Source organism: Gobio gobio, assembly GCF_949357685.1.
Source record: "Gobio gobio genome assembly, chromosome: 23".
NCBI lineage: Eukaryota > Metazoa > Chordata > Actinopteri > Cypriniformes > Gobionidae > Gobio > Gobio gobio.
Genome location: NC_137119.1, coordinates 1,379,110 through 1,406,290, shown reverse-complemented (window position 1 = coordinate 1,406,290; position 27,181 = coordinate 1,379,110). Strand labels below are relative to the sequence as shown.

Sequence of the window (27,181 nt, the reverse complement as noted above, 5' to 3'; positions counted from 1 at the left end):
GATTTTACTTCATTTAATTGAAGAATTTAGACTGTTGTCTTCTGCAAAGGTCAATTGGAAAAAAAGTGAGGCTTTATTGTTGGGACAATGGGCTGATGGTAAACCTTGCCTTCCTGATGGGTTGTGTTGGGGGAATGGGGGTATAAAATATTTAGGCGTTTATCTAGGGGATGACAGTGTGTTACAAAAAAATTGGGAGGGGCTGATGGAAAAAGTTAAGGGGCGATTGGACAAGTGGAGATGGTTATTACCAAATATGTCCTATAGGGGGCGAACTCTCATTGTCAACAATTTAGTGGCATCTTCACTTTGGCATAGATTGGTATGTGTAGACCCCTCACCACAGTTTTTAGCGGAAGTTCAAGCTGCCCTTGTGAACTTTTTTTGGGACAAACTACATTGGGTCCCACAGAGTGTTTTATACCTCCCCAAAGATGAAGGTGGGCAAGGTTTGATTCACTTGCAAAGTAGAATGGCTGCTTTTCGGTTACAGTTTTTAAAAAGATTACTTGATGGTTCTACAGATTTCAGCTGGCGTGCTGCGAGCTGCACCATTTTGCACACTATTGGGGGTTTCGGACTGGATAAATCCCTTTTCTTAATGGATCCAACCAAATTGGATTTATCGGAACTGCCTGCTTTCTATCGAAACCTTTTCAAGGTGTGGAGTTTTTTTCGTGTTCACAAGACTGAGAACTCATATTCTCTCCACTGGCTTTTGCAGGAACCACTGATACTTGGGGCTCGCTTGGACATTGCTACTCACTGCTATTTGCCGGGGTTCAGCACCATATTTCTGAAATCCAAGGTTTTTACTTTGGGACATTTGTTGACTTTAACTGGGCCTCAATTTGAGAATGTGGATGTTGTATCCAAGCATTTAGGAATCAGATCTGTTCGTTTATTAACTCGTTTTTTTGTCAAACTTAAATCATGTTTTACAGTTGATGAAGAACATTTGTTAAGAGACTTTTTTACAGGGATTTGTACTCCTGATGTTGAGGATCCTTTTCCGTGTTTAATTATTCAACCCAAACTTGAAGAGGGTATAGGTTTTTTGCTGAAATCAGGTGAATCTTTGATTTTAGATTTCTTGTCAAGTGAAGGAAAAAAACTGTATAGAGCCTGTGTTTTGGTTTTTAATAAGAAAATGTTAGAAAAAAGAACTGATACACCATGGCGTTCTGTTTTTAAACTAAGAAATGATGTAAAACCTGAATGGAGATCATTATATAAGCCACCATTGTCTAAAAGGTTTGGTGATATACAATGGCGAATTCTCCATGGTGCCATTGCTGTCAATTCTTTTATTTCAGTGCTGAATCCAGAAGTTAATTCTGCTTGCCCTTTCTGTCTTCAAAGGGAGACTGTTTTTCATGCTTTTATGCATTGTTTTAGATTAGAACCTTTGTTTATGAGATTAAAAGAATTGTTTTGTAGGTTTGATGAAACTTTTTGTATTGAGACTTTCATTTTGGGTTTTAAGTATTTTCAGAAAAAACGTTTCACCTGTCAATTGTTGAATTTCATTTTAGGGCAAGCAAAAATGGCTATTTATATCAGCAGGAAAAATAGAGTGGAACAAAAGTGTAGCGATGATGTGAACGTGTGTTTTTCAACTTTGATAAAATCTAGAGTTTTGATTGATTTTCGGTTTTATAAAACTATGAGAGATCTTTCATCTTTTGAATTGATATGGTGCAGTCATGGTGCTTTGTGTGCAGTTTGTGAAGGTGATTTGTTTTTTTCTTGGTAATTTATTCAGGTGTTAATATTCTTGGTGTAATGTGTTAAAAGTATTATATGGTCAGTTTATTGTGAAGAGATACTGTTAAAATTGTAAATAAAGTTTTTTCAAAATCAAATCTCTCTCTCTCTCTCTCTCTCTCTCTCTCTCTCTCTCTCTCTCTCTCTCTCTCTCTCTCTCTCTCTCTCTCTCTCTCTCTCTCTCTCTCTCTCTCTCTCTCTCTCTCTCTCTCTCCCTCTCTCTCTCTCTCTCTCTCCCTCTCCCTCTCCTCTCTCTCTCTCTCTCTCTCTCTCTCTCTCTCTCTCTCTCACTCTCTCTCTCTCTCTCTCTCTCTCTCTCTGTCTCTCTCTCTCCATCATCACCAAACCCCTGCCTCAGCCGGAGCGATCCTCTGAGAACCGACTGTGAGCCGAAAGTGCAGACTCAGATCTCTGCCGTAATTACAGCATCACAGCACCAGAGTCATCAAATACGCCCATCGACCCCATGATGTCACAGAACCGCACGGATGCCATCTGTACCGATGATGTCACAGAACCGCACGGATGCCATCTGTACCGATGATGTCACAGAACCGCACGGATGCCATCTGTGCCCATGATGTCACAGAACCGCACGGATGCCATCTGTGCCGATGATGTCACAGAACCGCACGGATGCCATCTGTACCGATGATGTCACAGAACCGCACGGATGCCATCTGTACCGATGATGTCACAGAACCGCACGGATGCCATCTGTGCCCATGATGCTCTGCAATCGTCCTCCTGTTAACAGAGCTCAATCCCTCAATGCAAAACAAACCCTTACACCAGAACCGGCAGAATAAAGCTAGAGCGGGCTTCAAGAGCCGTCACACCAGGGCTCATTTTGACAGCATATTTTGATTTAGTCCTAGTCTTTTGACTAAAATGCCATAGTCATATTTTAGTCGCCTGAATTGTTTTTAGTTTTAGTCAACTAAATATCATAAGATTTATAAGATCATAATCTACAGTAGTTTTAGTCTCCTAAAATCTAATGAGTTTAGTTCAATTGTAATACATTAAGCATTTAAGCGTCACATAACGACTGTCACTCAAACTGACATTTTGACATCATTTTGTTTTTGACATTAAAAATACACGAAAGAGCTCAATTCACTTTTTTGTTTATCTATATATTGTATCTCTATAGTTTTTATAACTTTGTATTTCTGTTTTAGTCAGTAGGCCATATCAGGTTAAGCTAAAGCTTCAAATACGTTTATTTATTTATTTAATTTCAAGTAATGAAGATTTTTTGAATGGTTTTAGTGAACTATTGTAACCCTGATACTTTATTGAATATGTGTCAAATTCTGGTCTTTCCTCCTGACTATGAATTAAATGGGAATGAAATTAAATACAGTTTATTGTGTAAGTAAAAATGAAAATCTAATGCGTGACTTTTACTGATAAACCAGCTGGAAATACACCAGGACTCTTATTTTGAAATGTCTGCGCCTCTATTGCAGTTGCAGGAGCTCATTCAAGTTCAGGAGATCAAATATGCTTCATTACAACCGTCTAAAACATATTACTATATAAACATGATAAAGTAAACACTGTCATTCTTCATCAGCATTAGCTCATAGGCATAAATGTGTGTTATTGATTGAGCCGCTCTGGAGCTGGATTGGGTGTGTGTGTGTGTGTGTGTGTGTGTGTGTGTGTGTGTGTGTGTGTGTGTGTGTGTGTGTGTGTGTGTGTGTGTGTGAGTGTGTGTGTGTGTGTGTGTGTTATTGATTGAGCCGCTCTGGAGCTGGATTGGGTGTGTGTGTGTGTGTGTGTGTGTGTATGTGTGTGTGTGTGTGTGTGTGTGTGTGTGTGTGTGTGTGTGTGAGTGTGTGTGTGTGTGTGTGTTATTGATTGAGCCGCTCTGGAGCTGGATTGGGTGTGTGTGTGTGTGTGTGTTATTGATTGAGCCGCTCTGGAGCTGGATTGGGTGTGTGTGTGTGTGTGTGTGTGTGTGTGTGTGTGTGTGTGTGTGTGTGTGTGTGTGTGTGTGTGTGTGAGTGTGTGTGAGTGTGTGTGAGTGTGTTATTGATTGAGCCGCTCTGGAGCTGGATTGGGGGTGTGTGTGTGTGTGTGTGTGTGTGTGTGTGTGTGTGTGTGTGTGTTATTGATTGAGCCGCTCTGGAGCTGGATTGGGGGTGTGTGTGTGTGTGTGTGTGTGTGTGTGTGTGTGTGTGTGTGTGTGTGTGTGTGTGTGTGTGTGTGTGTGTGTGTGTGTTATTGATTGAGCCACTCTGGAGCTGGATTGGGGGTGTGTGTGTGTGTGTGTGTGTGTGTGTGTGTGTGTGTGTGTGTGTGTGTGTGTGTGTGTGTGTGTGTGTGTGTGTGTGTGTGTGTGTGTGTGTGTGTGTGTGTGTGTGTGAGCCTGTAGATTGTGTGTTTTCCAGAGGTTAGATCAGTTCAGATCAAATGTGTTCAGATCTATATTCAGATATCAGATCTATATTCAGATATTAGATCTATATTCAGATATCAGATCTATATTCAGATATCAGATCTATATTCAGATATCAGATCTATATTCAGATCTATATTCAGATATCAGATCTATATTCAGATCTATATTCAGATATCAGATCTATATTCAGATATCAGATCTATATTCAGATATCAGATCTATATTCAGATCTATATTCAGATATCAAACACACAATAAAGACACTAGAGCTGGACGTGTCCTCTGGACTGTGTTCGGACAATAAAACCACATTTATTATTTACAAAAATCAAGTTATTGTCCAAACAGCTCAGAAATGTAATGAAGAATATGTATTATGTTTCATAGTTAAGCTTCAGAAGAGTTATTTTTCTCTACGCTCGTGTTTGCCTGCTCAGACGCCTCTTTAAACAGCCAGAGATGGATGTAAGGAGGAGAGTGTGTGTGAGTGTGTGTGTGTGTGTGTGTGTGTGTGTGTGTGTGTGTGTGTGTGTGTGTGTGTGTGTGTGTGTGTGTGTGTGTGTGTGTGTGTGTGTGTGTGTGTGTGTGTGTGTGTGTGTGTGTGTGAGAGACGGCAGAGCACAGATTTCACACCGCTAACACTGCCAGATTCCCTTCCTACACAAACACACACACACCGCAGAATTAGTGCTTAAAATGGTGTCATTAGATGGATTTTTACGTGTACATTTATAAAGGTTTTTGCACCAAAAAAAAAAAAAGCGAGAAAAAAACGATTTTCTGTCTGAAATGATGCACTTTTAAGGCGTGGCTGCTTCAAATCTGATCAGTAAACAGCCCCTGCTATGATTGGCTAATGTCACTGCACAGGAAACAGCATCAACTCACCACTGAAATGATCCACGTAAAAACATCATTTACAAAGTATTATGAAATATGTGTTGCGAGTCAAATGCTCCGAACAAACATATGATTGGGCCGCGGGGATCTTCTGTACAGAGACTCTAAACTGGACGATCAAAGCAAACGTCGACTCAAGCGCATCAGAGACTGGGACTGAACACCAGTGGGCGGAGCCTGTAGCACCGGTGGGCGGAGCCTGTAGCACCGGTGGGCGGAGCATACGGTGCAATGATGTGTAACTATTGGTCAATGTTTTGCTCTGGAGGCGGGCATATGCAAATGTGTTGCCCGTGTGACAAAGGTATGGAAATTTCACATCACGATTATAGTGACCCAAATTATCACGGTTATCAATATTATCACGGTTTTGCTCAAATGAGATGAACGTGTTCAAACAGAACAGATGCACACACTTAAAACATTTCAACAAGTTTTATATTTGAAAATCAACAAACAACAAATAACTAAAGCAGCTCTATGCACTTTTTTAAGCTAGATTCTGTTCTGTGGGATTTCCTTCCTTATAACGGCCGTCGACAATAGCAACGCATAAATAATAATAATTTGGTGTAAATATAATCTTTAATATTGTCTCTGCTTGATAATATTGCTTGATAATATATTTACAGTGTTCTATCAGCTATGACACATTTAAATCTAGCATATATTAGAGCCCAAACAGTATCCTAGTGAAGTAATGCATATCCGTATTTTTAAATGATTTGATAGTTTGTTGTAATAAATATCAAAAATCCAAAAGGTGTGCATCATACCTGACACCTAGATGAACACTTTACAGCCGGTCTCTTCAAATGCTTTTGCCATCATGTGAGCGCACTAAAGAACTGCCCATGACACACGCGTGTCCACTCGTCTTCATCATGTGAGCGCACTAAAGAACTGCCCATGACACACGCGTGTCCACTCGTCTTCATCATGTGAGCGCACTAAAGAACTGCACATGACACACGCGTGTCCACTCGTCTTCATCATATGAGCGCACTAAAGAACTGCCCATGACACACGCGTGTCCACTCGTCTTCATCATGTGAGCGCACTAAAGAACTGCACATGACACACGCGTGTCCACTCGTCTTCATCATGTGAGCGCACTAAAGAACTGCCCATGACACACGCGTGTCCACTCGTCTTCATCATGTGAGCGCACTAAAGAACTGCACATGACACACGCGTGTCCACTCGTCTTCATCATGTGAGCGCACTAAAGAACTGCCCATGACACACGCGTGTCCACTCGTCTTCATCATGTGAGCGCACTAAAGAACTGCCCATGACACACGCGTGTCCACTCGTCTTCATCATGTGAGCGCACTAAAGAACTGCCCATGACACACGCGTGTCCACTCGTCTTCATCATGTGAGCGCACTAAAGAACTGCCCATGACACACGCGTGTCCACTCGTCTTCATCATGTGAGCGCACTAAAGAACTGCCCATGACACACGCGTGTCCACTCGTCTTCATCATGTGAGCGCACTAAAGAACTGCACATGACACACGCGTGTCCACTCGTCTTCATCATGTGAGCGCACTAAAGAACTGCCCATGACACACGCGTGTCCACTCGTCTTCATCATGTGAGCGCACTAAAGAACTGCCCATGACACACGCGTGTCCACTCGTCTTCATCATGTGAGCGCACTAAAGAACTGCCCATGACACACGCGTGTCCACTCGTCTTCATCATGTGAGCGCACTAAAGAACTGCCCATGACACACACGTGTCCACTCGTCTTCATCATGTGAGCGCACTAAAGAACTGCCCATGACACACGCGTGTCCACTCGTCTTCATCATGTGAGCGCACTAAAGAACTGCCCATGACACACGCGTGTCCACTCGTCTTCATCATGTGAGCGCACTAAAGAACTGCCCATGACACACGCGTGTCCACTCGTCTTCATCATGTGAGCGCACTAAAGAACTGCACATGACACACGCGTGTCCACTCGTCTTCATCATGTGAGCGCACTAAAGAACTGCCCATGACACACACGTGTCCACTCGTCTTCATCATGTGAGCGCACTAAAGAACTGCCCATGACACACGCATGTCCACTCGTCTTCATCATGTGAGCGCACTAAAGAACTGCACATGACACACGCGTGTCCACTCATCTTCATCATATGAGCGCACTAAAGAACTGCACATGACACACGCGTGTCCACTCGTCTTCATCATGTGAGCGCACTAAAGAACTGCACATGACACACGCGTGTCCACTCGTCATCATCATGTGAGCGCACTAAAGAACTGCCCATGACACACGCGTGTCCACTCGTCTTCATCATGTGAGCGCACTAAAGAACTGCCCATGACACACGCGTGTCCACTCGTCTTCATCATGTGAGCGCACTAAAGAACTGCCCATGACACACGCGTGTCCACTCGTCTTCATCATGTGAGCGCACTAAAGAACTGCCCATGACACACGCGTGTCCACTCGTCTTCATCATGTGAGCGCACTAAAGAACTGCACATGACACACGCGTGTCCACTCGTCTTCATCATATGAGCGCACTAAAGAACTGCACATGACACACGCGTGTCCACTCGTCTTCATCATGTGAGCGCACTAAAGAACTGCCCATGACACACGCGTGTCCACTCGTCTTCATCATGTGAGCGCACTAAAGAACTGCCCATGACACACGCGTGTCCACTCGTCTTCATCATGCGAGCGCACTAAAGAACTGCCCATGACACACGCGTGTCCACTCGTCTTCATCATGCGAGCGCACTAAAGAACTGCCCATGACACACGCGTGTCCACTCGTCTTCATCATGCGAGCGCACTAAAGAACTGCCCATGACACACGCGTGTCCACTCGTCTTCATCATGCGAGCGCACTAAAGAACTGCCCATGACACACGCGTGTCCACTCGTCTTCATCATGTGAGCGCACTAAAGAACTGCACATGACACACGCGTGTCCACTCGTCTTCATCATGTGAGCGCACTAAAGAACTGCCCATGACACACGCGTGTCCACTCGTCTTCATCATGTGAGCGCACTAAAGAACTGCCCATGACACACGCGTGTCCACTCATCTTCATCATGTGAGCGCACTAAAGAACTGCACATGACACACGCGTGTCCACTCGTCTTCATCATGTGAGCGCACTAAAGAACTGCACATGACACACGCGTGTCCACTCGTCTTCATCATGTGAGCGCACTAAAGAACTGCCCATGACACACGCGTGTCCACTCGTCTTCATCATGTGAGCGCACTAAAGAACTGCCCATGACACACGCGTGTCCACTCGTCTTCATCATGTGAGCGCACTAAAGAACTGCCCATGACACACGCGTGTCCACTCGTCTTCATCATGTGAGCGCACTAAAGAACTGCCCATGACACACGCGTGTCCACTCGTCTTCATCATGTGAGCGCACTAAAGAACTGCCCATGACACACGCGTGTCCACTCGTCTTCATCATGCGAGCGCACTAAAGAACTGCCCATGACACACGCGTGTCCACTCGTCTTCATCATGTGAGCGCACTAAAGAACTGCCCATGACACACGCGTGTCCACTCGTCTTCATCATGCGAGCGCACTAAAGAACTGCCCATGACACACGCGTGTCCACTCGTCTTCATCATGTGAGCGCACTAAAGAACTGCCCATGACACACGCGTGTCCACTCGTCTTCATCATGTGAGCGCACTAAAGAACTGCACATGACACACGCGTGTCCACTCGTCTTCATCATGTGAGCGCACTAAAGAACTGCCCATGACACACGCGTGTCCACTCGTCTTCATCATGTGAGCGCACTAAAGAACTGCCCATGACACACGCGTGTCCACTCGTCTTCATCATGTGAGCGCACTAAAGAACTGCACATGACACACGCGTGTCCACTCGTCTTCATCATGTGAGCGCACTAAAGAACTGCCCATGACACACGCGTGTCCACTCGTCTTCATCATGTGAGCGCACTAAAGAACTGCACATGACACACGCGTGTCCACTCGTCTTCATCATGTGAGCGCACTAAAGAACTGCCCATGACACACGCGTGTCCACTCGTCTTCATCATGTGAGCGCACTAAAGAACTGCACATGACACACGCGTGTCCACTCGTCTTCATCATGCGAGCGCACTAAAGAACTGCCCATGACACACGAGTGTCCACTCGTCTTCATCATGTGAGCGCACTAAAGAACTGCACATGACACACGCGTGTCCACTCGTCATCATCATGTGAGCGCACTAAAGAACTGCCCATGACACACGCGTGTCCACTCGTCTTCATCATGTGAGCGCACTAAAGAACTGCACATGACACACGCGTGTCCACTCGTCTTCATCATGTGAGCGCACTAAAGAACTGCCCATGACACACGCGTGTCCACTCGTCTTCATCATGTGAGCGCACTAAAGAACTGCACATGACACACGCGTGTCCACTCGTCTTCATCATGTGAGCGCACTAAAGAACTGCCCATGACACACGCGTGTCCACTCGTCTTCATCATGTGTTCGGCATCTGGACACTGATTGGTTTGTAACCGGACGTGTGTCTGACCGTCTGATGTCAAGAGTGAATGAACGGACTCATATCGCCGCCACTAGTGATCAGTCGCATTGCTGGACTATTTTCTTCTCGTTACATTTAAAAGTGGACATTTCAAGCTTTATATTCACATATTTCTCATGTTTGTGAGACGAGTAGCTTCGGTTTATTTGAGACGCTCTCCAGTTCATGTGTAAAGCATGTGATCGCTCCCGTGATTATGGTCTGCTATAGACTATTGCTTCTTATTTATTAAATCCAGGCAATTATCTGATTAAACGTTGATTAAAATTAAGATACAATTTATACAAAACGAAATTCACATTAAAGAAAGGCTTTCTAAGCAAAATCATACAAAATTTCTTTCAAAATCATTTCTGACCTTCTGACATATTGCGCATCTTTTCACTTTTCATTATCAATGTAGCCTAGATGAAATTAAAAAATAACATTATAATATTTAAACATAAGCAGGAACTTCCTGTAAATGCTCTGAAAGTCTGAACCGTACAGAAAATGCTTTCACACTACAAACGAACTGAAGCTTTGTTCAGTTTGATCCGGAGCGAGTCGACCTCTTTTCGTCGGACCAAATGTCGTCTGTTTGGTCCGGCCCGTGGTCAGGGGAGGTTTCACACCGGCCATTTTGATTCAGACCAAACTGAAAAGTCAAGGTGTGTGTGAAAGCGCCCTAAGTTTCCCTCTGGACTTTTGTGAAAGCCTAAATATAACCACACCTCAGATTTGGTCCTTTTAGAAGACTGAACTATCCCCTTCTGCCATTTCTTCTCATTTAAAAAATAACGTTGCGCGCTGACTGGACAGGATTTACCACGAGTTTTCAAAATCGTGATAATCACACGCGGTTTTAATGATACTAACCGTCAATACATTTTATCGTGAAATCGGTAATCGTTTCATCCCTAATATCCACACAAGCTGTTTTTCTAGCTTGATTAATGAAATGCTTAGTGTATAGCGAGGAGCACGTTTAAGCTCTGAAACTTGCAGGAAGTGTTAATGGTGCAGAGATCTCTTATATGTCAACAGATCAAGGCAAATTAGATTTTTAACTGCACCAGACTTCCTTCGTTCCCGCAGCTTTAATAACCATAAATTCTCCACATGCCGGATTTACTCAGCGTCAGCTTTAATGTTGCATAATTACTGTGACAAAAGATGTGGCGTGCCAACAAACACATTACATCTTTCTTCAGCTCTTCTCTGGCTGCATCCACACCGGTTCTGCCCTCATACGCCGCAAAACTGGATGGTGGATTTGATTATGAATAGTGTGAAAGAGTTCACTCACGCTGGCGATGGTGGATTTGATTATGAATAGTGTGAAAGAGTTCACTCACGCTGGCGATGGTGGTTTTGATTATGAATAGTGTGAAAGAGTTCACTCACGCTGGCGATGGTGGTTTTTGATTATGAATAGTGTGAAAGAGTTCACTCACGCTGGTGATGGTGGTCTGGTCCACTGTGTCCGGCCCGATCTCTTGGTTGATGTAAAGCAGGGCGTACAGATATCCGGCTCGTCCATACAACAGCTCATCAGGAATATCAGAGTCTGGACTGAGGACTGAGCGCTGGAGCTGGAGCAATCTGGAACACACATCAGCGCAATATACATTCAGTATCATACACGTTAAAGGTGCAATATGTACGATTTTTGCAGTAAAATGTCCACTAGGCCAGTGTTATATATTTTGTTCAGTTGAGTACTTACAATATCCCAAATGTTTACAACTATTTGTAAATTGTGAGAAAAGTGTGATTTTAAAGCAGCACTAGGTAGTTTTTGCTCTCGGCTCCCCCTACAGTTGGGAAACAGTATTGTCCTCTACTATTGTCGTAAACTGTCATTCTACATCAGGGGATGCATCGCATGTGCATTTGTTGACATGACAACTATGATAGCCCTGAACACTGCAGGAGGAGTTTACATGCGTGTTCTGCTTGCGTCGCGTGTGAAATGTCTTCATCCCAGGTACAGTGGCATATGTTTCAGCATGTCATATGAATATCATTTCATGGGTTTTATTTTTTTCAAACGCCAAATGATCGCGATGCTCACGTTTACAAGCCAGTGTCATTATAGTAGCCTAGTCTATTGGTTCCCGTTTTACAGAATCTATATGATACTTCAATTCAATGTTTGAGTGGTAGGAAATAACCATATAGCGTCAATATTATAATATCAAGCTACCCTAGATGAATCTGCAAATTTGAAAAATCGATTTGCATTATAGCTTGAGGAAAGACAAATAAACCAATATCACAGACATGTTAGGTATCCTAAAATATTTTTTATACGATTTTATACGTCTTATGTATTTACTTGCAAGAATGTAGCCGCTCCTCCTCCAGCTCACGCCAACGAGCAAACGCTGGCCAATGTTGATCCTCCTGCCTTTAATCCCATCACTTTCTCCTTTCCTCTTTTTACTTTCCTCCGACAAAACTTTTGCTTTTTTATTTTTCTGTGCTGCTTCAGCCATGACTATAACATCCGGTAAACAAATGATAGTTTTTCTCGCACGTCCGAATTTAAGGAAATGGTGGTGGAAGTGACGTATATGCCGTAAAGCAGTCGAATTTTGTAGTTCTTTTTTTTCTCGGGTTACTACCCGAAACCCGAAGTTTAAAAGTACGATTAAAAACGATACAGACCCCGTCAGGCTATGGCAGACGTGTCATTCAACCTATTGTAAGTCGATGTATCATCACAAGAGGTTTGAAAATATATTATAAAGGTTGAAAAGTTACCTAGTGCTGCTTTAAGGAACCGGGATGTGTGAGGGCGTGGCTTGTCAGTAGCCGTGTTTCCATTACCCTTCAAATTGCGCAAATTGAAATTGTGAATTGAAAATACGCCCAATGGAAATTCGCCAATTTCACAAAAAACTCCCATATATCGTAAAAAAGTTTTTACGCTCGCATGAGGAGGTTTTTCAGGCAATAAGAAAAAGGAAATTTTCACAAAACTGCAATGGAAACAGTCAGCTGGTACAGTCACACATTGCTCTCACATAGGGACTACTTCTTTTTTTTTTCACTCAAGTATGTCGTAATAACGAGATCTTATGTCGTTAAAATTACATATATTTTGTCCTAATAAGGACAGTGGCGTAACTTTATAATGACGGACCCCGGGGCAGCCACACATATCATAACTATCTATAGATCTACTGTAATTAAGACATTCTAGAAATGTATTAAAACAGAAAGACGCTGTAGTTTCAGCCTTACTCAAAGACTGAGGAAACAGGCCAGTTACGCACGTCAATCCATTCCCAACGATCTTGGTTTGCTTCTTATTTATTAAATACAGCCAAATAGTTGATTAAACATTGATCAAAATTCAAATACAATTTATACATAACTAAATTAATTTTGAAGAAAGACTTTCTAGAAAACAAAATTCAATGAAGTGCTCAAAATCATGTCTCCATATGCGCATCTGATTATGTGCCTTATGCTGCTCACTTTTCATAATCAACATATGAAATAAAAATATACAATATTTAAACATAACCTAACTATGAAACTAAATAGGATACGTTTTCTTTAACCCTCTGTCCGACGAAGTAGTCGCGGCTTCTGATGGATTTTTTCCTTTATGACAGCGGAAAGAACTCACAATACTCCGTCATTTTTAGCCATACAGAGATTAGTATAAGATATAATTATAAACAATAAAAATAAATTTCAGTACCGACTTGACATTGCGGTCGGTACTTTTGACAACATTACAGTCATGTTAAAAACATGAATCCATTAACATTATTTCCCCATAAACATTATTAGATCCATCTGTATGATCCCACGTCATCAATCTTGTTATTGTTCAGGGGCCGGATTCACGAAAATTCTTAAGATAAATTCTAAGAAGTTCGTAGGAATGTCCCTAAGTGCAATTCTTGAAAAATTCTTAAGAAGTTCTCAAATATTTTCTTAAGAACATCTTCATTTCTTACTTAGGAAGAAAATAAAAGGTGTTATTTTATTGAAAGGTATTACTGAAGACTTGCTGAATGAAAAACACCTCAAAGCCGTCTTTCTGCGCTTCCTGCAGATTACCGGAGATATCCTCATAAGTCAAGTCAAGTCAAGTCAACTTTATTTATATAGCGCTTTTAACAATGTAGATTGTTTCAAAGCAGCTTTACAGTGTTAAACAGGAAAATAATGCAGCATAATTTTATTCAGCTGTATAGCCATTCTGGAAAAATTTCAAGTATCATACAGTGACAGTGTGGGCTTTAGATCAATAATTTGATCAGTAATTTAGTTTAAATGGTTAATTTAGTTTATTATTTAGATGTATTTCGATGTTTAGTTGAAAAATTTAGTGTCCCCAAGTGTTTAAGTGTGTGTTTAAGTTTAGTGTTTAAGTGTGCAGACTATTTTCTAATTAACTATTGAGTTAATCACTCAATGTTGTGTTTTTAATGTGCCGTGTCTGTAAAATCGTTATTTTATAAGAGCCTAGCCATTTATCAAGAACGCTGCTCGGGTACAATAAAATTGTAAAATAGGCGCTCTCTTTATAAATAAACCTTTAAACAAGTGCATTCTCGCCTGAAAAGTCTTAAAACTACAATTTGTGACACATATTTCTTAACATAGTAGTATTTTTAAATTACGCTGGGTTTCTCGTCCGCTATTGACTCTTGCTGGTTGCTGGTTTTATACTCGTCCATATGGTACGATTAGTTATAAATATTATATTTAGCTAGCTACTGTTATGTTGTAATGCTTACTATTTGAAATACATTCGTTAAACATCTTACATTTGGGTATTTAAGATAGGTTAGAGGTTATCCTAACTTTAAGAAGTTATTTACGATGATTTTAAAGAACATTCTTTTCGTGAATATGAATACTTCTTCAATTTTATCTTAAAGGTCCCATGGCATGAAAATTTCATTTTTATGAGTTTTTTTAACATTAATATGAGTTCCCCTAGCCTGTATATGGTCCCCAAGTGGCTAGAAATGTTGATGGGTGTAAACCGAGTTCTGGCTGTCTTTCTCTGCCTTTGAGAAAATGAGAGCTCAGATGAGCTGATCTGGAATTTTCCTGTTATGACATCATACCAGGAAAGGTTACCTCCCCTTCCTCTGCAACATAATCTAACACTCATTTCAAATGCAAAGATGTCAGCCAATCACAACAGTGGGTGTTTTCACTGAAGTCTCACAGCAGACACGCCTCTTGAAACAGGGCATTCAGCCAGAGGGGTAATAACAGTATAGAAAAAATGCCTTTTATTTCTAAATTATGAAAAGTTTTAATGTAAAAATCATACTAACAATATAAGTACACCTCAGGAAACAGTATAAAATAATAGAAAAATGCCATGCCATGGGACCTTTAAGAACAATCATAAGAAAACATTCTTAAGAAAAGTATTTGGGAATACAAAATATTCTTATATTTTTTCTTAAGTTAGAAAATAAGAATAATTTCTTCCTTAAGTTTTGTGAATCCGGCCCCTGAAGAGTTTAGCGACCCCTAGTGGCGACAAAATACACGTGTGGGAAAAACACAATGTGTTAAGAGCAAAATAAGCACAATGTTGGTTCAGGGTTCACCGGAAACACGCTGAGCTCTGCAGTCTCAGGCGATCTATGAGAGAAACACACACTCACTACTACACACGCGTGTGTGTTTCTCACACGCCAACACGCCTCACAGGACCAGAAGCAATTTCCACCTCCAGCTCTTCAATCAAATCCAAATCAATGCTCTTCCCACTGCTCTGCAAACAGAGGAAGAGTGGAGAGAACACACTCTGGTGTTTCAACACTCACAGAGGCTAATATAATTCGAATTAATGACAGCTAATCAAATGTAGACAATTTGGTTAAAGTGCCCCTATTACGCTTTCAAATATCCCATCATGCCGTGTGTAATAGAGCTGTGTGTGAGTGGAAAAGCTCTGCGGTTTCAGATAAATGAGTTAGTCTCCTAAAAGAAAGAGTTGATCTGAACGGAGTCTCATGTCCTGTGTAACGATGAAACACATTAGCATAATCCCGCCTCTGATCCACTAAAGCGGACGTGTTAGAGCATTTCCATGGTCACTTCTGAGGTTTGATCGGGCCAGAGTAACCCTTGACCCTGCCCAGAAACGCAGAGGATAGAGCAATTAAAGGGTTTTTAACCTCTGATGCATGTAAACGCCAAAACAACATTAGGAGCCTTTTAACCCCTTAAAGGGTTAGTTCACCCAAAACTGTAAATTGTGTCATTAATGACTGAGCCTCATGTGGTTGGACACCCGTCAGACCTCCGTTCATCTTCAGACACAAATGAAGATATTTTAGTGTAAATCTGATGCTCTGAAAGGCCTCCATTGGCTCAACTTTACACTCTCAAGACCCTTAAAAGACACTAAAGACTAAAGTTACAAAGTCCATCTCACTACAGTGGCTCTACAATAACTTTATGAAGACGAGAATAGTTTCTGTGCACAAAAAAACCCTAAATAACGACTTATATAGTGATGACGATTTCAAAACACAGCATCATGAAGCTTCGAAGCTTTATGAATCAGTGAGTCGATTCCTGATTCATGAAACCGCTGAATCGACTCACTTATTCATAACGCTCTGAACCGCTGAATCGACTCACTGATTCATAACGCTCTGAACCGCTGAATCGACTCACTGATTCATAACGCTCTGAACCGCTGAATCGACTCACTGATTAATAACACTCTGAACCGCTGAATCGACTCACTGATTCATAACGGTCTGAACCACTGAATCGACTCACTGATTCATAATGCTCTGAACCGCTGAATCGACTCACTGATTAATAACCCTCTGAACCGCTGAATCGACTCACTGATTAATAACGCTCTGAACCACTGAATCGACTCACTGATTAATAACGCTCTGAACCGCTGAATCGACTCACTGATTCATAACGCTCTGAACCACTGAATCGACTCACTGATTAATAACGCTCTGAACCACTGAATCGACTCAGATTCATAACGCTCTGAACCACTGAATCGACTCACTGATTAATAACGCTCTGAACCACTGAATCGACTCACTGAGGGTCAGTCATTCATGACAATTTACAGTTTACATTTTTGGGTGAACTAACCCTTTAATGTCGAGCCCTGCCTTACTGAGAGCCAGAGAGAAAAGAGCAACAGAAAGTGTGAGATGGTTCTCACTTAGCGAGGCAGTCCTGGGCCTCGGCCTGGTTCTTCAGGAGATGGTGGACCACAGCAGCCACAGCGAGCGGCCCAGAGTCTCCGCACAGGAAGCTGACCCGCCGCCCGTTCAGGTTCCTCAGCGCCCGCTTGACGTAATCCAGAGCGCGCTGCAGATGTGCAGCTTCCAGAGTCCCGCGGTACAGCCTCAGGTACAGCAGCGCAATGCCTGCGACACACAATCATCAGCCTTTACTTCATATGACGGTTGACATTTTCTCGGCACATTTGGAAAAAATGAGTCTAAAACCCTGATTTGAGCCCTGATTTTGTAGACCACAGGCCTGTGCGCACCGAGACGTTTTTCGGCGAGTCTTTGTGTTCACACCCAAGCGATTTCCACTGGCGATGCGGCGAGTGAACGTGCACTTCGCACTTCTGACACTCGCTTGTCACGCAGAAGAAGAAGATGGACAGTATTTACGTGCTTGCCAACACCATTCACACACTTTTGTTAACTGGCAAGCAGCATTAGCAGCTCATCTTCTTCTTTGTCTACTTACTTCCTCTTCATCATATCAGTAGCTATGTTTCCATCCACCTATTTTTATGTGCATTTTAGGATATCGCATCAAAAAATGCTGAATGGAAACGCCAAAATGCGCATAAATTCTAAAAATGCGCATAAAAAAACGTATGCACTCGTTTGAGTCAGATAAATGTTCTATCCGATACGAAAATATGCGCATAAACTATGATGGAAATGCATTTACCGAATAAATTCCTTGATGCGCATAAAAAAACAATGTAACAGCATAACTGTATTAACCAGCGAACAAATCTTGTTTGCAAAACATCTGCAATGCTGTTTTGGTCTTTAAGAAGTCTGTTGTCAAAGATGCTCTGCATATTTCCCTCCTGTCTTACATGTGTTCCCAAACAGCACATCTGCCTCTGAAAGCATGACAACAAGTTTATTGAGACACTCAAGTTTCTCTGAGAAACAAATAATTTAATATATACGAAAACTATTATATATGGTGGCTTCTGTTATTACTGTGTTTCTTTGTGATTTTTTTAGCAGTAGTTTATCAGGAAGTGGCGATTATGTTCTCTTCGACTCACTGGATGGAAACGGTGCTTTATTCGTACATTTTTTATGCGATATTGCATTTTTGCGCATAAATTACATTCGCAACTTTGGATGGAAACATAGCTAATGTGTGCTCGGCAAGACCGTTTTGTACCAAGTGGTGTTTTACTGTAACTTCAGCAGCTCCAGGCACATCAACTAAAGCGAAGATCTCATTGGTCGGACAGTTTTTAACACGCCGCATCAAAACAAAAAAACAAGGCGTTTTTTTTTTTATTACACTTGTGCGCCTGGCGTTTTGCGCGTCGGTGTGCACACTCAAATTGGCGCCATTTGTTTAGTCACGAGGTGTTAAACGTCGGCGATAAACGAGCACGAAAATCGCCCGGTGTGAACAGGCCTTAACACAATCTTGACATCCGAACAGGCAATAGTTAAATTAATGGAGAGACTAGATACTTTTGGACAGAATGTTGGTTTGTAATTAATTAATATGTAGAATTCACTGTAAAATCCAAATTATGTTCCATTCTTCAAGAGTTTAGGGAAATGCTTTTCTTTTGTATCGCAGTAACAGCGTTTGATGAATGAACACTGGATTTGGTGCTCTGTATTATATTATATTACTCTATTGACTGAAAGAGCCATGGCTTAAGCGGTGTGGGACTGACCTGTCCAGCCGGTGTAGGTGGAGAAATCATGTGGATCTGCAGTCTTCAGGCCCTCCTCCATTTGTTGGAGAAGATCTTTGATTTTGCTTTGCACTTTCCTCTGAAAGGCGTCACTGATCTATTTCCAGAGAAGGAAAGAAGAGTTTGTAAGTGAGTGTTCAAGATTCATTTAGCAAGCAGTCGTCGTACAAACTAGATGACATAAGACACTGAGTATCGTACAGAGATAAAGCACAGGGTTCAGAACGTTAGCGGACCACATACAGAGCCCTGTGGAATCTCCATCAGATTCAACAAATCACTCGTTAAAATATACACATATCATATCATACACACACTTCTAACACTAATAAAGTAAACTGTGCTTTAGAGACCTCATGGCCTGAGCCACTGCTCGTCATTTCATGAATATTTGCAAACGTTTGACACTCGCCAAGTTTCTTTCTAAAGGTGATTTGCTCTATTTTGATCACTACCATGTTTACATCTGAACTATAAACGTTATCTGAATGAGTGTAAGACTGATGTGATGTTGAAAAGACTGTTCCATATCTATACACAGTGCCCATCATACACTTCTGGGAGCCCTGAGCGTATGAACTGGCTTTCTATATGCAAGATTTTCTAAGGAAACTACAGCATGATCAATAAAAAAGGCGAGGTTGGTTCAACCCAAATGTGGGTCAAATATGGACAAACCCTAGCCTAGAAATCTAGACGCATCCTAGATGTATAATTTGCAGCCAGGGCGTTTAGCAACTCTCCGTTGCTTTGCGAGCTTGAAAAACCAAACTCTAGTCAGGCCAATCACAGCGTGTATAGAGTCGATGGGCGGGCTTAACCCTTGTGTTATGTTGCGGGTCAATTTGACCCGTTTTGATTTTTAAGTTGTCAGAAATATCAGTTAACCTATGTTTTTTTTCTTAAAATTTTGTGACTTTTTCTCATTTAGGGTCATGAACATGCATGCAAAGTTTCAACACACTGATGTGTTTTGACATATACACACACATTTACTGTTACGTTCGTGATGTTCACGGGTCAATTTGACCCGCATATTTTAATGTTCTAAGGCAATTGTAGAGACCCAAAATACTAACATTTCTTGGTTATATTTTGTTATTTTAGTTTTTTACTAACCTATGAAGCTAAAAAAATTTGCTTTTTCCCATTTTTTTCAATACAGAAATATTTTTTGTATGCCACAAATGGTAAAAATTAGCTATAATTTCTTTTTTCAATCTATCTGAAATACTATCTAACCCACATTGTTTTTCTTGAAATTGTGTGACCTTTTCTCACTTAGGGTCATTAACATGCATGCAAAGTTTCAACATGCTGATGCGTTGTGAAATGTACATATTAAAATGTTATACACTCTTGCGGTGTGTGGGTCAATTTGCCCCATATAGGACAGATATTCAAAAACAACTGTACAGACACAAAATACACAACACTGTGTGTGTCAGAGCTCTTCAACTCTAGCCCTGAAGAGCTGAGATTAACAACTTCATCAAGCAGTGTTTTCAAATCGGCCATCACTGTATAAGTCGTAAAAGTAAAGTTTAAAACAAGTTATAGAAGTTTATGTAAAATATATAACATATATACATTTACATTATTATATTTTATTTAAAATATACATTTTACAAAACATGTTCAACTCTAAAACCTCAAGAAAATCAAAGCTAAATATCTGAACAAATTCTGTGCCAAATTTTAGGTTGATATCTCAAAAGAATATATGTTTTTGTGCGCCGTACCAACGTTTTCCACTAGATGACATGTAGGCTCTTCGATTTCCATAAATGGTTTGAGTGATCTGAACGTTATATTTCATACTTTTCAAAATATCTATGAAGTAGACATCCTATTCAGAAGTAGTTTGGGTAGTAATGTTAATATTTGATTTGAATTCAATCTCTAAAATGCATATAAAAAACATATGGAAAGAGTCAAAACGCGTGTTATAGTTTGGCACCGCATCACAAATGACGAATCTATCGCTATTTATCTGTCATCTCTTTTGAAAATCAGTCACCAAATATGAAAATTAGAGTCTGAAAGCTTTAAAATGCGATATAGTTGGTCAAGATTACTTTAGGTTTAGACTAAGATATTATTGTTCTAAATGTATAAAGGCAAGTGTCCTAAGGGCCAATCTTAAAAATAGTGGTTAAAAGTATCTTTATAAATCGTAAATTCAGATATTTATTCTTTGTAATGTGTTGAAAGTATAGTGAATTGTTTGTACCTGATTGTATGTGTTTTTTCATAGTATGATTTTTGGCTTTAAGTGTGTGTAAAATCTATTTAAATTATATTTAAGAAATGAGAATGATACCATTTATGTGTTTCACATTCTTTCTGGGAAAAGCATCGCTACAACTTCTGAAAGTGACCAGCAGTGTTTTAGCAAAGATTAATGTCACAAATCTGACAATATAATTTTAACATCAATGTAAACAAACAAAAAAATGTAAATGCCAATATTTAAATATCAAAAACTCTTTGCTTGACTTGGTAACTTGGTATAGTTATATCAACCTAAAACTTATCATCAAGAACATCCAGGTAAACAAACACACCTGATCTAGAGGTGGAACATTATTTAAATTTATCTTTGTTATTAAAAATAAGAACTAAAAACAGTAGTCTTCACATAAATTAAATATACACTGATGCATAATAAAGCTACAAAGGTTATTCAGCCAAGAGCACAGAGTGATTTTCTCTTGTTCTTGTGTTGTTTGACAGACAGCGGCAGGTTTACTGTATTACTGTACTGTCACTTTAAGAGCTAATGCACGGATCCCATTGACACGCGTTCGGTTTCTTTCCCCGACTGATATTGTTCACTTAAAGCATAACCGACTGTGTTTACATGAATACTCGTCAAGACGGCCATTTTGCCATAACTGTGTGTGGCTTGTAAGGCTAGACAACTCCAATTTAACCCAACGGTTGGGTTTGTCCATATTTGACCCACATCTGGGTTGACCCAACCACGCCTTTTTTATTGATCATGCTGTAATTTCCTTAGAAAATCTTGTTCGGGTTTGTCCATTTTTAGAGTGAAGGAATCTCAGGTAAACATATATCAATAATTTGCTCATTTTAGACTAATGGGCATTGTTTGTAAAGTACCATGACAGCTCATAATACTGAACAGGAATGATTATTTCATATATTAAACCGCACATTATTAATGTGCACCAACGCAAACCGAAAGTTACATTTCATCATGAAACACGGTGGAGACCTGGCCTGGAGTTATTGGTTTATCACTTGCTTATGGATTTATTGCTTTATCAAGACATACTTTCTCCATTCTTGACACTTTATTCTGTTCCAGAAGGATAGTTTGGTTTTGCCGCATGTTATTATAATGATATCCGAGTCTGAAACAGTTATTGAATAAATATAAAGTGGCTGTTTGAATCGAGATCACGATGTTTTAAGGTTAATGTGATATGCTGACACTGGCCCAGAGGGGAATGAGGCAAGGCCGTCCGATACACACAGCATCTCAACACCGGCTCTGTTTGCAGCCACAGGGGGAAATTCATAATGCGTATTTGCTATTTCTGAAAGTCTGAGTTCAATAGCTTGGAAACCTCGGGCACGGAAGAGTGGAGGAGTTATTTCTCTCAGCTGCAGCAGTGAGTCTGTGCGGTGAATCCTGATGAGGAGCAAAGCTCACCCGATACACACTCGCCTACAGACACACAAACGCTTCATTCAAGACAATATGGAGTACCTAAGCGATTGTGGGTGAAATAATCCAAAAAAAGCACATACACTATATCAAGTGTTGTGCTGCCCCTTCACCTGCACATGAGCTTCCCATTCTTCATCTGTAGGGTTTAATATGGAGTCGCAGCTCTAACAGCTTCAGCTCTTCTGCTCTTCTTTCCTCAAGGTTTAGGAGTGTGTTTATGGGGATTCTTCATTAGTGATGTTGGACGAGAAGGCCTGACTCTCAGTCTCCGCTCTAATTCATCCCAAAGCTGTTCTATCGGGTTGAAGTCAGGACTCCAGTTCCTCCACACCAAACTCCTCATCCATGTCTTTATGGAGCGACGCTTTGAGCACTGGTCAGTCATGCTGGGACAGGAAGGGGCCGTCCCCAAACTGGTCCCACAAAGTTGGGAGCATGAAATTGTCCAAAATGTCTTGGTGAAGCATTAAGAGTTCCTTTCACTGGAACTAACCCCTAAAAAACAACCCCACCCCATAATCCACCCTCCACCAAACTTTACACTTGGCACAATGCAGTCAGGCAAGTCCCGTTCCCCTGGCAACCGCCAAAAACCAGACTCGTCCATGGGATTGTCAGACAGAGAAGCGTGATTGGTCACTCAGAGAACACGTCTCCACTGCTCTAGAGTCCAGTGGCGGCACGCTTTACCCCACTGCATCCCACGCTTTGCATTGCACTTGGTGCTGTAAGGCTTGGATGAGCTGCTCGGCCATGGAAACCCATTCCATGAAGCTCTACACACTGTTCTTGAGCTCATCTGAAGGCCACAGAAGTTTGGAGGTCTGGAGCTCTTGACTCTGCAGAAAGTTGGCCACTTCTGTGACCCTCAGCATGCGCTGACCCCGCTCTGTGACCCTCAGCATGCACTGACCCCGCTCTGTGACCCTCAGCATGAGCTGACCCCGCTCTCTGTGACCCTCAGCATGAGCTGACCCCGCTCTCTGTGACCCTCAGCATGCGCTGACCCCGCTCTATGTGACCCTCAGCATGCGCTGAACCCGCTCTCTGTGACCCTCAGCATACGCTGACCCCGCTCTCTGTGACCCTCAGCATGCGCTGACCCCGCTCTATGTGACCCTCAGCATGCGCTGACCCCGCTCTCTGTGACCCTCAGCATGCGCTGACCCCACTCTGTGACCCTCAGCATGAGCTGACCCCGCTCTGTGACCCTCAGCATGAGCTGACCCCGCACTCTGTGACCCTCAGCATGCGCTGACCCCGCTCTCTGTGACCCTCAGCATGCGCTGACCCCGCTCTCTGTGACCCTCAGCATGCGCTGACCCCGCTCTGTGACCCTCAGCATGCGCTGACCCCGCTCTCTGTGGCCCTCAGCATGCGCTGACCCCGCTCTCTGTGGCTCTCAGCATGCGCTGACCCCGCTCTCTGTGGCTCTCAGCATGAGCTGACCACGCACTCTGTGACCCTCAGCATGCGCTGACCCCGCACTCTGTGACCCTCAGCATGAGCTGACCCCGCTCTCTGTGACCCTCAGCATGCGCTGACCCCGCACTCTGTGACCCTCAGCATGAGCTGACCACGCACTCTGTGGCTCTCAGCATGCGCTGACCCCGCACTCTGTGACCCTCAGCATGCGCTGACCCCGCTCTCTGTGACCCTCAGCATGCGCTGACCCCGCTCTGTGACCCTCAGCATGCGCTGACCCCGCGCTGACCCCGCTCTGTGACCCTCAGCATGCGCTGACCCCGCTCTGTGACCCTCAGCATGAGCTGACCCCGCTCTATGTGACCCTCAGCATGCGCTGACCCCGCTCTCTGTGACCCTCAGCATGCGCTGACCCCACTCTGTGACCCTCAGCATGAGCTGACCCCGCTCTGTGACCCTCAGCATGAGCTGACCCCGCACTCTGTGACCCTCAGCATGCGCTGACCCCGCTCTCTGTGACCCTCAGCATGCGCTGACCCCGCTCTGTGACCCTCAGCATGCGCTGACCCCGCTCTGTGACCCTCAGCATGCGCTGACCCCGCTCTCTGTGGCCCTCAGCATGAGCTGACCCCGCTCTCTGTGGCTCTCAGCATGCGCTGACCCCGCACTCTGTGACCCTCAGCATGCGCTGACCCCGCTGTCTGTGACCCTCAGCATGCGCTGACCCCGCTCTCTGTGACCCTCAGCATGCGCTGACCCCGCTCTGTGACCCTCAGCATGCGCTGACCCCGCGCTGACCCCGCTCTGTGACCCTCAGCATGCGCTGACCCCGCTCTGTGACCCTCAGCATGAGCTGACCCCGCTCTGTGACCCTCAGCATGCGCTGACCCCGCTCTGTGACCCTCAGCATGCGCTGACCCCGCACTCTGTGACCCTCAGCATGCGCTGACCCCGCTCTGTGACCCTCAGCATGCGCTGACCCCGCTCTCTGTGACCCTCAGCATGAGCTGACCCCGCTCTCTGTGACCCTCAGCATGAGCTGACCCCGCTCTGTGACCCTCAGCATGCGCTGACCCCGCTCTGTGACCCTCAGCATGCGCTGACCCCGCTCTCTGTGACCCTCAGCATGCGCTGACCCCGCTCTGTGACCCTCAGCATGCGCTGACCCCGCTCTGTGACCCTCAGCATGAGCTGACCCCGCTCTCTGTGACCCTCAGCATGCGCTGACCCCGCTCTGTGACCCTCAGCATGCGCTGACCCCGCTCTGTGACCCTCAGCATGCGCTGACCCCGCTCTCTGTGACCCTCAGCATGCGCTGACCCCGCTCTGTGACCCTCAGCATGCGCTGACCCCGCTCTGTGACCCTCAGCATGCGCTGACCCCGCTCTGTGACCCTCAGCATGAGCTGACCCCGCTCTCTGTGACCCTCAGCATGCGCTGACCCCGCTCTGTGACCCTCAGCATGCGCTGACCCCGCTCTGTGACCCTCAGCATGCGCTGACCCCGCTCTCTGTGACCCTCAGCATGCGCTGACCCCGCTCTGTGACCCTCAGCATGCGCTGACCCCGCTCTGTGACCCTCAGCATGCGCTGACCCCGCTCTGTGACCCTCAGCATGCGCTGACCCCGCTCTGTGACCCTCAGCATGAGCTGACCCCGCTCTGTGACCCTCAGCATGCGCTGACCCCGCTCTGTGACCCTCAGCATGCGCTGACCCCGCTCTGTGACCCTCAGCATGTTCTGACCCCGCTCTGTGACCCTCAGCATGCGCTGACCCCGCACTCTGTGACCCTCAGCATGAGCTGACCCCGCTCTCTGTGGCTCTCAGCATGAGCTGACCCCGCACTCTGTGACCCTCAGCATGCGCTGACCCCGCTCTCTGTGACCCTCAGCATGCGCTGACCCCGCTCTCTGTGACCCTCAGCATGCGCTGACCCCGCTCTGTGACCCTCAGCATGCGCTGACCCCGCGCTGACCCCGCTCTGTGACCCTCAGCATGCGCTGACCCCGCTCTGTGACCCTCAGCATGAGCTGACCCCGCTCTATGTGACCCTCAGCATGCGCTGACCCCGCTCTCTGTGACCCTCAGCATGCGCTGACCCCGCTCTGTGACCCTCAGCATGCGCTGACCCCGCTCTGTGACCCTCAGCATGCGCTGACCCCGCTCTGTGACCCTCAGCATGAGCTGACCCCGCTCTGTGACCCTCAGCATGCGCTGACCCCGCTCTCTGTGACCCTCAGCATGAGCTGACCCCGCTCTGTGACCCTCAGCATGAGCTGACCCCGCTCTGTGACCCTCAGCATGAGCTGACCCCGCTCTGTGACCCTCAGCATGAGCTGACCCCGCTCTGTGACCCTCAACATGAGCTGACCCTGCTCTGTGACCCTCAACATGAGCTGACACTGCTCTCTGTGACCCTCAGCATGAGCTGACCCCGCTCTGTGACCCTCAACATGAGCTGACCCTGCTCTGTGACCCTCAACATGAGCTGACCCTGCTCTGTGACCCTCAACATGAGCTGACCCCGCTCTGTGGCTGAGTTGCTGTTGTTCCCAATGGCTTTGTTATAATCCCACTAACAGTTGAGTGTGGAATATTTAGTAGTGAGGAAATATCCTGATACTTTTGGCAATATAGTGTATATCAATCTATATTTTGCAAGAAAAAAGATATTTCCCAAGGTTGAATGGTTGAGCTTGACAAATGCAGTCAAAAAATAAAAATTGCACAAACAATTTTTAGTGACTGTTAGTTTAATGAGGAAATGTTCTTCCTGCTGTGATATAAGTGCACTGCGATGGAGAAAGAGTGATGCAGTCTGAACCAAATCTAATAATGAACATGTTTTTCTGCAGAGAGATGATTGACAGCTGAGGGATGGAAACAAGAGACCAGAACCAGAAGACGAGGAGCAAACCGTGAAAAACTGCGGAAAATCAGCACAAGGCATTCTGGGATGAAGACAAACCCTCTTTCCTCCACAATGGGGAAAACAGAGATGGGTTTAACTCCATATCTAAAGGATTAGATGATGCTATGATGTTAAAATTAAAGTGAAACACTACCAGAGTACAGTGACAATATCCGTTTAAGAACATTTAAGAACTTAAGAGAAAATGTAAAGAATAAATTAAAGGGAACATCACACGTCGATATGTTCTCAGTAATTAATACACTGTATTAATGAAACAAAACCACATAATTGTACTAGACGTGTGAAATTAATGTGTGAAAAAATAAATAGTGGATTTACACAAACTGAGAAAGTGGGAAAGCGTGAGGTTGTGCTGCTCTCCTCTACTTTATCATTACTCAAATACCCCAGAAGGCTTGAAGAACTCAATTACACCATATATTATCGCAGTCGTGTGTTTATTGTCTTCATGTTTAATCAACGCATATTCAATCTACAGTAGCGATTTCCTTAAAACGTCATTATACTGCTCTCTACTTATAC

General features: G+C 43.7%; 1 protein-coding gene across 1 annotated transcript in view; it reads right to left on the bottom strand.

Annotated features, from left to right (window-relative positions):
• The window catches only part of lancl2 (LanC lantibiotic synthetase component C-like 2 (bacterial)), a 66,941-nt gene that overhangs the window by 35,999 nt on the left and 3,761 nt on the right, over nt 1-27,181 (bottom strand). The window contains exons 3-5 of the mRNA XM_079805956.1: nt 18,579-18,696; nt 16,836-17,043; nt 11,095-11,242 (exon numbers count right to left, since the gene is read on the bottom strand). Of these exons, the coding sequence (XP_079662082.1) occupies nt 11,095-11,242; nt 16,836-17,043; nt 18,579-18,696 (474 nt within the window). The remainder of the gene's footprint in view (nt 1-11,094; nt 11,243-16,835; nt 17,044-18,578; nt 18,697-27,181) is intronic.